Here is a 13,403-nt window from a genome sequence, read left to right as displayed (position 1 = left end):
ATAATTCCAGGGGACAAGAATGGCCCTCATGCCGCACTTTGGACACCCCTGCTGTAGATCTTCAGTTACAGAACGAAAAAACTTTGCATTTTGTAACTATACTGTTGCTGAAGGAGGATGCATCTTTCAGGTCAGTTGTCAGAACTTTGCTGCATTTTCTCTGTTGCTTAAACATATCAGAACTGATTGGATCTGGTTTCGGGAAAAGGGTTGATTGGAAGAATAGAAAATAAAAATAAAAAACTTGTTTTTTGTCTGTCTCTGATCTTTCGGTTTGATTTTGTGATTGCAGTAGATAACGGTGGATCTTTTTCAAACTTTTTCTATTATGGCATCTTTAAAAACTTTAAGGTCCTTTATATATATATATATATATATATATATATATATATATATATATATATATATATATATATATATATATATATATATTGGCCAGCTTAATTCCCACTTTCCTTTCTTCTTGGAACCCTATTGTCCATATTCCAATCAAATATTCAATTTAATCTCTGAGTTTACAAGTCGCTTGAGACATTAATGTGTCTATAGTTGATCTATGTGGCTGATTCTGATTTATTCCTCTTGGGTCCATTTGTACCACTTAATGCTCAATTTAGGACGTTTTATGTCTCTTAGGGAGACATTTGTACCCTAGGACTTCATCAAGATAGTCCATTCAGTGATCTATGTCTGTCTGTATGCACGGCTGCTGGGAGCGTTTATAAATCAATATCAGTCGTAAAAACAAACTATCTATAAACTGAGAGACAAATTCAATATTCCACAAAGATTATATAAAAGCCCTTAAACTGGTTTTGTTTTTTAGAACAACTGTCTCATTACTAATGTCCATTTAGCTGCCGTACCAACATCCAAGGAAGCAGTGCTGCAGGAATAAGATTTTATTATGTGCATCTTCTGATGGGAGACACATGGCTGACGGAATTTGTCCCACAGGAGGCGATGCTGACACCATGTGGTGGAGCAGAGTACTGCAGCGCAGGCAAACTCCACTCTTGGGTTTGGATTCAGACTTCCAGAAGGCATGGACGATCCTGAGCTGGACCACCACCACTTGCCCATTTGATTCTTCAGCAGGGACTTGCAGAAATTGCCAAAAGTAGGAATATCTCAATAAAGGATCCTATAACTGTGCTTGATTGTCCAGTGATGGTCTATGGGTCACTGTCAAGAGGAAGATGAGAGATATCAGAGCAAACAACGGAGATGACCTGAAGGCCTCTATTAAAGCAACCTCTGCATCCTGAACACTACAGCTGAGGTACAGATGAACTCCATGCCATGCTGCATTGATGCAATAACTCATGCAGAAAGAGTCCCAAGTCCTGACAGTTTATGCTACACAGTACATGGAAATATATTTGAGAAGGCAGACGTTGTTGTGTTAAATATCTGTTTTATTGGTCTAATATTCACATTTTCTGGGGTTTCATCAGCTACAAGACAAAATCATCAAAATTAACAGAAAAAAACAGCTTGAAGAACATCACTGTGTTTAATTAATCTATTTGGCAAATGAAACAAAACTTTGTGAAAACTTCAAGCATCAGTGAGCAGGACCAAAATATGAAGCCGGTGTGACATTTTTAAAAACCGTTTCAGAAGTGAACTGAACAATTCACAAAGGTACTAACATACTACAAACGTTGGTAAGGCTTTTCCTGGATGTCCTCAGCAACATTAATACAATCAATTCAAACACAATTTTGCATCACATTTCCATAATTTAAAGCATTCAAAGTTAAAAAAAAATAGCTTCAATACTTTTTGTCCTTCCAGACGCCATGGCATCAAACAGAAAGTATGGCGGCACTAAATCATAGCGTTTTATTCCTTTAATTGCATTTCTGATGCACAGCTACGCTCACAACCTACTAGATTTTCACTCCAATCTCGTGTCGAGCTCTAATCCCTGTAAAAAGAGTTCAGTTTAGAACCCTCCGTTTAGGAGGATTTTCCCAGGATTCATCAGGTTCTTTGGATCGAGGCTGTCCTTGAGCCCCTGCATGACCTGGATGGCCAGAGGTCCCACCTCTTCGCAAAGCAGCGCTCTCTTTCCTAACCCGACTCCATGCTCTCCTGTACAAGTACCGTCCAGGGCCAGCGCCCGCCTGCGGAACAACAAAGAGAAACTCAGAGACTTACACATATTAAGGCCTTATCAATAATATAAACAAGAAACATAGATTCACTTTTTATATTTTATTTTTCAAGATGGTCCATCTTATAAGCTTAGTCCCACTCTTCTTTCATGAAACGGTTTAATTTAACCCTATTGGAGGGGTTTCTAGCATGAAAATTTTGTTTCAGCTCATGCCGCAGCATCACGATTAGATTCAAGTCCAGACTTTGACTAGGCCGCTCATAAAAACCCTTTTTAGCCATTTTTAGGTGGACTTTCTAGTGTCCTTTGAATCATTGTCCTGCTATAATCTTGCCTGCAAGCTGAATTCTCGCAGGGTTCACAAACACACGAGAATCCCATCTTGTCCCGCTCCCGCCTCAAGCGGTTCGGGCCAATCACATCGCAGCTGCAGAGCCCACAGCCGAACCAAAATAAACACGGCAGCCTCCTGCTTACGACATCTTCATTCAATACCGTGATTTGCTAAAACCAACCTTTGGTAGGCGGGCACTAGTCAGCTCGGAGAGTTCTGCTGAATGTCTCTTCTTTCACTGAACAGATTCAATGGGAGCAGTCCCAGCCTGATAATGTGCAGAACGTAGAGAGCTACACATCATCAGTCTGGTTGGCCAGGTTAGTCGAGCTCCACAACCCAATTTTAGGTCATAAAATGGTGGTTGGAGATTCTCCTTCAGCAGATTCTGTTAGACAGCAGAATTCACGGTTCTATCAAATAAAAAGCAAGTTCTCCAGGTCTTAAAGCTAAACAAGAAAGCTCAAGACCATCACTCTACCATTGGTATGTTTGATTGGGGGTATAAGTCTCTCTTTCTGAAATGCTCCGCTTGGTTTTTATTAGATGCAGCACCTTCCAAAAGGTCCCGACTTTTATGTTCCAAACATCTTTTGGATCATCAAGATGTGAGGAGAATGCGAGAGCTTTGTGTGTTCTTTATGGTCAGCAGTGGTTTTCACCTAGGATCTCTTCCAGGGACGCCATGTTTGCCCCGTCAGATGCACCTGACACAGGGTAGGTTGTTCTGGGCTCTATTGTGACCACCTTGATGAGTTGGAGTAATTTTGGTAGACCAGCCACTCCTGGGAAGCTTCACTACTGTTAGATTTGTCTGTCTCCATTGGTGGATAATGGCTCTCACTGTCATTTGAGTCCCAAAGCCTTCTTATTAGTCTCATTAATTGTGTTGGCATTTAGCCATCAGATACATGCACTTTATATGGATCTTGATTAAAGAACTGTTATAAAGAACAATGAATTATTTGTTATAAAGAACAATGAATTATTTTATAAACAGATTCTGATTATAAAATGTCGGTCCAGTCAGAAGTTTATGGACAGCATTACAAAAATGACTCGTGATTTATTTTAAAATTCTTTTACCAAGGAATGACTGAACGACGTGCAACAGCAAAGACATTTAAAAACAAGAATTTGGTACACAAGTACCTTGAAGTTTATTGTGGATTGTCTTTAGTCCACATAGACTCAAATATATGCAGACATCTGCGCTAATATTCAGATTGTGGTTCCCTACCAAGCTGCTAGCATAATTCTGCGTTTATATTTCAATTAAGTTTGAGTCAGTTGCTATTGGTTAACCCTTTGAATACATGAAATGTTCGGCCACTCCTCTTGGTACAATTTGTAGTTTATTGAATTAGTTTCCAGGGTTTTCTGACACAAATCCGGCTTTCAATCATGATTCACAAATATTTAAAAGGGTCGAGGTTAAAATCGGGCGAAGGACATTCAAGAAGCGTGATGTTAGCCTGCTTCAACAACTTCAAAAACCAGTCTGTCATGAATTTGGGATTACCTTGCCATTTGAGGTTAAGCAGAAGAATTTGCAGGTAGGTCTCCTTATGGATTATATGGATTAGTCCATAAACTCTGCAATGCAACAGCACCACTGGTGGCAAAACAGACCCACAGGTTGATTTTGCCACTACCATGCTTCACCGTCAGTGTTCTTAGGTTGACTTGACTTCTTCAACATAACTCTTGTCATAATGGCGAAACACCTGAATATTTTGTCATGTCTGACCGTAAAACTTTTCTCTATAAGGCGTTTGGCCAGTCCAAATCTCAAAGAAGCTTGGAGCAGGGGCTTCTCTCAGTCCGTGGTGACGTAAAACTGGGCTCACTGTGGCAAACGTGATCAATTTTCTTCTAGATCATCACAGACTTAAAGCTTGGTTCCTCCGTTGGTTCTGCAGATACCAACCAGTTTTCTTTATTTTCATCTTGCGTAGATCTAAATTTGTCGAGCTTACATCATTTTTTGGGAATCTGTACGTTAAATCTGCAATAAATTCAAACTTCCGACCACCTGTGTTTGTAGGCGTGCCTGCGGGTTTGGTTGAGCCCTCAGAGAAAGATTACCTGGCCAGCCTCTCTGCGAACAGGTGGACCCGGTGCTGCTCGTCCAAATCGTCTGGATCCACAACCATCAGACAGTGGAAGTTGCCGTCACCGACATGACCTGCAATAGGACCTGAAACAGAGCATGTTTATTTCCACGAAGCGAAAAAAGGCACGATGGATTTATTATTTTGGACACAATTTATGTAAGATGGATTTGCTATTGTTGATTTCATCATGGTCATTTATCTGAGACATGTTTAACACGCACAAAAAATACAATGTGATTAATTCGGGATAAAATCACACCAAAGGCTTTCAATGAATAATAAATCCTATCAGCAGCTTTGATATCTAATCAGAGGATGAATAAAACAGTTTAACCGGGGTTCTTTGGAAACAAACTTTTAGCATATAATGGGAGGTAAGGTGGGATAAGGTCTGTTAAACTGTTATGATTTAATTTACTGGTTCAATTAAGAATTTTCCAAGCCTGAAATCTAAAACTTAATAAGCCATGAAAGTGTATGGTTACTTTAAGTATTTAAGTATTCACACCATGTGCACTTTTTCACATATTGTCACCTTCAATGATTCTTGGGATTCTTTTGTCTAACATAATTAGTTGAATACATGTGAAATGTTAAGATTTTAATCTTTTGTTTATTTTTATTTTATTTTTTACAAATTTGCAGAAAGACTGACATTTAGTGCCCATTCTTTGGAAAATAGCTCAAGCTCTGTCCGTCTGGATGCAAAGCTTCTGTGAACGTCATTGTTCCAGTTAGATTTAGACCTGGACTTTGACTAGACCATTCAAAGTCATGCATATGCTTTGATCTCAACATATGTTGTGCTGTTGAAAGGCTTTTTGCAGACTAACGGGTTTTTTTCCAGGATTGCTGATCTCCAAATGATACTGCCGCCACTATTCGTGGGCCTGTTACATGTATCAAGGTATAACAAGATTTTAGAAACAGTTGTGGCTTCAAAAATGTGAAAAACATTTTGTTTTAGATCTTTTTTCATGGTTATAAGACTTTTTAATGAGTTTCCCAAGGAAGTGCTGGAGTGAACAGAGTTTTCATTGACTGTTTGAAGAATAAATAAATAAGCAGCACCCTTCCACCGCCTGTTGCTGTGCGCTGCCAGCAGTTTATTGATAAGAGGGATACCTCACTATTTCCATTTCCAAGGATTATTACATTTTGATGTCACACTTTTAAAGATTTTTAGTCGAGAAACATTTTCAAAACGTTTTCATATTGGTAAAGAGAAGCTGAAAACATATGTATGCCACATATTTCATAGATCAGTTGTAGGGCTGGACGATATAGACAAAAAAGCATATAGTTAAAATAGAAATCATATTGAACAATATCAATAATTATCAACAAATTAACAACATGCATTTTAAGTGCAGCCCTGACCATTTTATGCTGTGGTTTAGCGATCTATTTTTAGATACAGAACACACAAACTAAACCTTTTAGTCAACCAACTTTTTACCAAATCTGCAAGTTTTTAAAAAAGAAAAAAGGACGCGTTCTCTCTGAACTCTTTGAAGGGGGCGGAGCTTGGTGACGGCATGATCCTGGGTCTGCGTTTGTGATTGGTTGGGAGGATGTATTGACTGTATTATTACCCTACATGGATAGAATGCAAAAGGAAGGAAAATTGATATTCTATTGAAGTTTTTATTGACCCTTTTTTCCTATCATCGATATACGTCTATCGAGAGATATATATTGTTTTAATAAATTATCAACCAGCCCTAATCAGTTGTAAAAATGAAAAAAGTTTGAAAAGCACTTTCTCCCACTATGTGAAACTTTTTTTTTTGGTCTAACACAAAATCTATCAAAGTTTGTTGTCGAAACAATAGACAATTGTGAAATAGAATAGAGTAAGTAATACAACTAAATATGAATAAACATCACTTTGCTTTGCCAAAATCACTAAAACACCAGTGGTTCTTCCCCATGTCCCTCACTCACCAGTCAGCCGGCTCTCCAGCAGGTCCTTCTTCGTCTCCACGATAATCTGAGGAAGTCGTGACAGAGGGACACACACATCTGTGGAGTAAGCCTTAAAAAACACACACACACAAAAGAAAGATAAGGTCACAGTATTGGATTGGCTTGAAGCAGCTGTCTGTTGTGATTTTAAAAAGTCAAACCACGAATAAAGGGAGACACATAAGCTCCCCGAAGGGGTAACAGTTTGCCGCAGCTTTGGTCCCTAGTGCCACCAAAAACATAAAAACAAAAGCAAATGGAAATACTTTTCTTGTCGTTATGAATATAAACATTTTCAAAAAAAGAGGAAGTCATGGTTGGATTGGTGCAAACATGCATGGTACTGATCTGGGAACTCTGACTGTTCATCAGATGGACACGCTGGGGTAGAAACCGTCTCTGTGGCGGCTGCTTTTAGTAAACAGCACTCTGTGGCGTCGACATGAAGGTAAACGTCTGAACAATTTGTGCGCAGGATGTGAGGGGTCTGCAGAGATGTTAGCAGCCCCTTTCCTGACCCTGGACCTGTACACGTCCTGGATGGAGGGAAGGTCCGCTCCAGTGATGCTCTCTGCAGACCCAATTGTTTGTTGGAGTGCGGATCCATCCTGTTTAATTAATTTAATTGATGTCATAAAAAAAGTTCCAGTAATTTTTAAACACTTTAGGAAGGTTTGTGTCCCTGGGAGTCCATCTTTTCTCCGAATGAACCCACCCATGTCTATGCAGGCGGGGGGATGGAGACAAAACTGTTTTTCAAGGGGAGATTCTGCTGAAGTAGCTCAGTTTCCATGATCACATTTTCTTTTTCACGAAACCAAACCCGCTTTTAGTTTTACCTTGCTGCCCGGCCTGAGTGCCTGCGCGGCGTACCAGGCGTCATGGCGCGCTTTCCACAGCCGGTTCCTAGTTTCAGTATCTCGGGCCCACTGGAAGTCTGACCCTCCGTTACTCTGCGTGATCTCCTCTGCAGAAACACACACGCAGGCCGTTAGTGTTTTGTTTTAATCGTTTAAATCACATCACATGGGCAGCCCCAGTTTTCAGTCACTACAGACGGGACATTTGAAGCAGTGAGAACCTAGACACTAACAGCAAATGTCAGAGAAGACGTTCTCGTTTACTACGTTCACACACCAGCCATGGTGACTTGTTCTTCCAGGCTGCGTTCTGAGCCGTGGAACTCCAGGAACAGAGTCGGGGCAACGGGGTAGGACAGGGAGCTGAACTTGTTGCACGCATCAATCATCACATCATCCAGAAACTCTGAAAGCACATAAACACATCTCACAATAATTTGAGCAGTTCCATATGTTGTAGATGTAGACTTTTAACTGGCCGACGTTACGAACCAACGTTTCACACTTCCATGAAACATTACTTTTAAACAGTTTGCGGTTTCCTTGTTCTGTCCTCACCGATACGAGCGATGGGGATTCCAGCCTGTAGGATCTGCACAGTGCTGTCTACGGCAGCCTGGACTGAGGGAAAAGAGCAGACGGCCGACACCATGGCCTCTGGGATGCCGTACAGCCGTAACGTCGTCTTGGTAATAATCCCCAACGTGCCCTCTGAGCCCACAAACAGGTTTGTTAAGTTGTACCCTGCAGACGTTTTCCTGAAAACAAAATATTAAGACAATGCGAGCACAACAAGCGACAGCTCCGGCGTGTGTCTGACACCTGACGCCGTACCTGGGGCGCCTGCCTTTCCCGGCTGTATGTATGACGGTTCCATCGGACAAAACCACCTCGAGGTTCATGACGTTTTCTCTCATGGTCCCGTAACGCACGGCGTTGGTCCCTGACGCACTGGTGGCGGCCATACCACACAGGGACGCGTCGGCTCCAGGATCTGAAACAAGGAACCAAAGAGCAAGACTGCTAGGCTGCCAGTGACCAGCTTATTATTTAGACCTCCGCGTGCATTTCATCGGGCATTTACCAGCTTCTGAAAATGTTTAAATCCAACCGCAGGCATACCAAACATTACAGATTCCACCATGTTGTTATTATTCAAACAAAGATCAAGCCAAAATTAAACAGACAAAATCTAAGTACGCAACAAAAACCTGAAGCTGCTGTTACACTTTTTGTCATCTTGATGGGTATGCACTGTCAAACTTTTCCTAAAATGTGTTGCTATTGATGGACTGACATGAACTGTGCATACGTATTGGGATGAAGGGTGTGGAATTCACAGAGTTTAACTGTGTCAGGGCGGGGTGTGTTATTTCTGCAGTGACATCAGTCTCATAGTGGCTTTTGCGTACACTCACCAGCCACTTTATTAGATACCCCTGTACAACTGCTCGTTAACACAAATTTCTAATCAGCCAATCACATGGCAGCAACTTAATGCATTCAGGCCTGCAGACGATCTGCTGCTGTTCAAACGGAGCTTCAGAATGGGGAAGAAACCATCACACACAACCATCTCTAGAGTTTACAGAGAATGGTCCAAAAAAGAGAGAATATCCAGTGAGCGGCAGTTCTGTGGGCACAAATGCCTCATTGGTGTCAGAGGTCAGAGAAGAATGGCCAGGTTCAAGCTGATAGAAAGGCAACAGTAACTCAAATAGCCACTGGTCACAACCAAGGTATGCAGGTATGCATCTCTCAACGCACAACACGTCAACCCTTAAAGCGGATGGGCTACAGCAGCAGATGACCACACCTGGTCATCTAAGAACAGCAAACTGGAGGCTACAATTCGTACAGGCTCACCAAAACTGAACAACAGAAGATTGGAAAAATGTTGCCTGGTCTGATAAGTCTCGATTTCTGCTGTGATGTTCGGATGGTCTCTATGTTACAGGGCAACATAGAGACGCACGGGACAAACAACTGTGCACACACAGAGTCATAGCTAAGGGCAATTTGGAGAGACAAATTAACCAAAGAGTCATGTTTTTGGACTGTGGAAGAAGCCGGAGAACCGGACAGGACCCACTCATTCACAGGGAGAACGTGCAAACTCCATGCAGAAAAAAACCCAGAACGGTATTCCAAGCCAGGACCTTCTTACAACAGTGCTACCAACGTGCAGCCCTTAACAACACGCTCAAGATAACTTTAATCTTGCTAAGAGCTTTACCAACATCAATAACAGCATAGAGCCAAGCAGAAGTTAGAATGTAATTACCAGGCTACTATTCAAATGTGGCTCATCTTTTTAAGAAAAACAGTATAAACTGGGAAAATGTGTGACTGACCTACAGGGAACCAGAGGCCTGTGTCTCGCAGGTGGGAATTAAGGGCTTTCCGGGTCACACCAGGCTCAACGGTCACATCAAAGTCCTCTGGGTGAAGGTCCAGGATCTGTTCCATGTTCCTCAAACTGAAGCAGACGCCACCCTAAAGAAAGGAATTACACAGATAAGGTCATTTTTGCCTTAAAATTGTACAGTTTCGATTTATTTTTCTGGCTTGTTTTTTTCAGACGTAGTTGTACATTTAATTATTAAAACCAAAACACAACTGAAGGTTCCCTTGAAAACAGAAACTTTAATTTCTTGTCCGCTGTTATTTTTAATTTTTTTAGGGTTTTCCTTCATGGTGCAAGTATCGACTGACATTCTCTCACCTTCACAGCACCGACCCCTCCTTCCAAACCGGTCCCGGTGCCAAAAGGGATGATGGGAAGGTTGTTGTCATGGCAGACTTTGGCTAGGGCGCTGACCTCCTCCACACAGTGTGGGAACACCACCACGTCTGGGGGCCGACATCTAGAGAGAAGCGACGTAAGTTTCTTATCACCCGATCACAAACCTTCACTGAATTGAACACGTGATTTTTGTTAAGCCGCTGCGTGTAACATTCGATTTGGTTTAGTAAATAGAGAACGTCTCACCTGTGTACCGATTCATCTTTGCCATGTTGCTCTCTGATGGCTTCACCCAGAGAGACGCCATCCTCACCACAGATAGACCTGAATGCAGAGAGAACCCTGTCCACAGCAGCCTTCTGTACAAACACACACACACAGTACATCTTCATATCTCATATCTGTGTTTAAAAGATATTATATCTATATATATATATCTATCTCTCTCTCTCTCTATATATATATATATATATATATATATATATATATATATATATATATATATATATATATATAATAAAGAGAACTGGTCCAAGGACTGAATCCTGTGGTACTCCACAAGTGACCCTAAAGTTTGAAGAAAAAACTGAAATCTGTCCAATAGATAAGATTTAAATCTGCCTAATGCTTTCCCCTTAGTCCCTACAGTATGCTCAAGTCTTTGTAGGAGAATATTGTGATCAACTGTATCAAATACAACACTGAGATCTAACAGGACAAGTACAGACACAAGTTAATTATCTGAGGCCATGAGAATATCATTAGTGGCCTTCACCAGAGCTGTTTCAGTGTTATGATGAGCTCTGAAGCCTGGCTGAAACTCCTCAAGTAGGTAATTTGTCAGATCTGGTGTCTCGAACTTGAGCAACCTGCTGTTGTAGCGCTGCTGTTTTTAAGGACATGGAGGCCCATCCTCCTAGGCTCATTCTAAGTCAGATGCAAATCAATGACCCACCATCACTATCCTGGGTCGTTAGAAGTGATTGCTTGGTGTGAGTGGAGTACTTGGTCACCTGAATCATGATGAGACTGCTGAAGTAATCTCTTTGGAATGAATTTTAAGACCGAGTTGTACACTCTGGGGAGTTGGAAACGCAATCCTCTCTCTCTGTTTAGTGATGGCTTTTCTCTTTTCACTAAGGTATGGCAGCCTCGCTTCTGTCAGTCGCTTCTGTCAGTGAATGTGTGTGTGAGAATGACTGGCTGTAATGTAAAGCGCTATACGTACAAGCCATTTACCATATTTCAAACCATTTTTCTCCCTATTCAAACCTATTATTCTCCCTGTCCAAAATCTGGACATCATTGTCGTAAAAATAGTGTCCTTTGTTCTTGAGGTGCAGGTGAACTGCTGAATCCTGCCCCGAGCTGCTGGCCTTCCTGTGCTGCTCCATGAATCTATTTAGCTGTTGTTTAGTTTCTCTAATGTAGGAGTCTGAGCAGTTCTTGGTGCATTGGATCGCAGACACAACGGCGCTCAGCTGTGGTTTGGCTGTTCTGTCTTTGGGATGAACCAATTTTTGTCTAAGAGTGTTATTAGGTTTGAAATTTACTGGTATGTTGCGTTTGGAGAAAATTCTCCTGAATTGCTCAGTAACTTCTGGCAGAAATGGAATGACAATGTTTTTGCATTTCATTTATAATCCCTTGTAATTTACGATCCTTACCTCAATCAAATCCTCGCACCTATTCCTGACATTTAACTTAATAATAAGAATTGCACATGGCGTTACCAATGTTTTATGATGGATGGACGCTAGTGAAGTGAAGTCAGGGAAAACTATATTCTTGACTGTCTTTTAGTTCAGGTTTAATTTTTTGACATTGGCTGGTTACAGCTGCTGGATAAGTTTAATTTCCAAATGAAACATAAAGTCTAGATATCAAAATTTCAGTAACTCTGCTGCTTCAAAAACTAATGTGCAATGGTCGGTACTCGAACCCGCGCCTCACCAACATAATCGTTGTTGAGCCTACGGTGGCCGGCAGGAGCAAAAGCGCAGCAGATACAATAGTATGTTTTTTCAGGATGAGAGATCGCTTGCCGGAAATTATTGATGCTGTTAAAAGTATCAGGTCGGGGCAAAACTAGAGCAAGCTGTCTAAATAGTTCACAAATGGAGAGAATAATGCATTAACCACGCTGAATAATTAATGTTCCGTTTCATGTTTAGATATGTATACTGCCTCCAACTCCAGCTGTGTCTCTAACCCCCTGTGTTCACTTTGCCCACGACCTTCCATTGAACCGAGCGGAAAACAAAACGTAACAACGTACCCTGCCGGTGTTTTCTACGCTAACGCCGCGACAATGAACGAGGCTCCGCCGGAGAGACAGCAGCCTGCGGCTCGGTGTCATAACGAAGAACATCGTTAAACTGCGTTGTGCTAACTGTGGAGCACGGCCCCTGGCTTGATTGGTTCAAAATAATAAATAACACACAGAAACACTTCCGCTAACTGTTTTCAAAATAAAATAAAGCACCAGTCAGACCTTCCGCGCCACCTTGATTACTTTTTTTTTTATTTTTGTCTCATTAAACCCTGCTAAAAAATTCAACAAGTTTAAAGATGACACACGTTTAGACTATTAATTCATGTTTTTATAGTCTGCTTCCAATGCGCCAGATCCTGTGTATAAGATTAAAATGGAATGCAAATAATTGCCTCTTGAATTTGGCTGCATTTCTTATTCAATATCTGGTAATTGGGTTCTGATTCAACAGTATTTGTGCCACTCCAATTAACAACAAATGTTATCTTAAAGCACTTTACAAAACATCCAGGTGCAGTTCAAATAACCAGTCATATGAACAAATAAGCAATCAAAATATGCAATCCAATTATATTCTTGCTATAATACAGTACAGCCAAATTCAGTGTTTTCAATTCAGTTAGTGACAACACATGTCATCTCAAGGCACTTTACAAAGTCAAATTCAATCAAATCATACAGACAGATTGGTCAAAAAGTTTCCTATCTAAGGAAACCCAGTGGATTGCATCAAGTCTTGACAAACAGCATTCACTCCTCCTGAATGAGCGTAGAGCCACAGTGGACAGTCGTCTGCATTGTTGATGGATTTGCAGCAATCCCTCATACTGAAATAGATTTCAGTGCAAGGACTTGGCTTCAGAAGTCCCGTAAATAACAGTCTGGGTCTAAAGGCAGCTAAATATTCCATTGTAACAGGAATAAATCTCAGATAGAAACCGGTTAAAAACAAGTGGATAGTATGGGCTCATTTTATTT

The 13,403-nt window shown here is 41.1% G+C and overlaps 1 protein-coding gene across 1 annotated transcript; it reads right to left on the bottom strand.

Annotated features, from left to right (window-relative positions):
* Window positions 1-1,497: 1,497 nt before the first annotated feature.
* ldhd (lactate dehydrogenase D) lies at window positions 1,498-12,594 on the bottom strand. Its single transcript, XM_012867584.3, has 11 exons — window positions 12,429-12,594; window positions 10,397-10,509; window positions 10,130-10,271; window positions 9,759-9,900; window positions 8,239-8,398; window positions 7,963-8,162; window positions 7,682-7,810; window positions 7,384-7,511; window positions 6,524-6,614; window positions 4,548-4,659; window positions 1,498-2,132 (listed from the first exon to the last, which is right to left on the bottom strand). Exons 1-11 carry the CDS (start codon window positions 12,519-12,521, stop codon window positions 1,952-1,954), a joined length of 1,491 nt encoding a protein of 496 aa, XP_012723038.2. The 5' UTR covers window positions 12,522-12,594; the 3' UTR covers window positions 1,498-1,951.
* Window positions 12,595-13,403: the final 809 nt, after the last annotated feature.

Source organism: Fundulus heteroclitus, chromosome 2 (assembly GCF_011125445.2).
Source record: "Fundulus heteroclitus isolate FHET01 chromosome 2, MU-UCD_Fhet_4.1, whole genome shotgun sequence".
Classification (NCBI taxonomy): domain Eukaryota; kingdom Metazoa; phylum Chordata; class Actinopteri; order Cyprinodontiformes; family Fundulidae; genus Fundulus; species Fundulus heteroclitus.
Note: the sequence above shows the minus strand (reverse complement) of the source record. Positions and strands in the feature narration are given on the sequence as shown.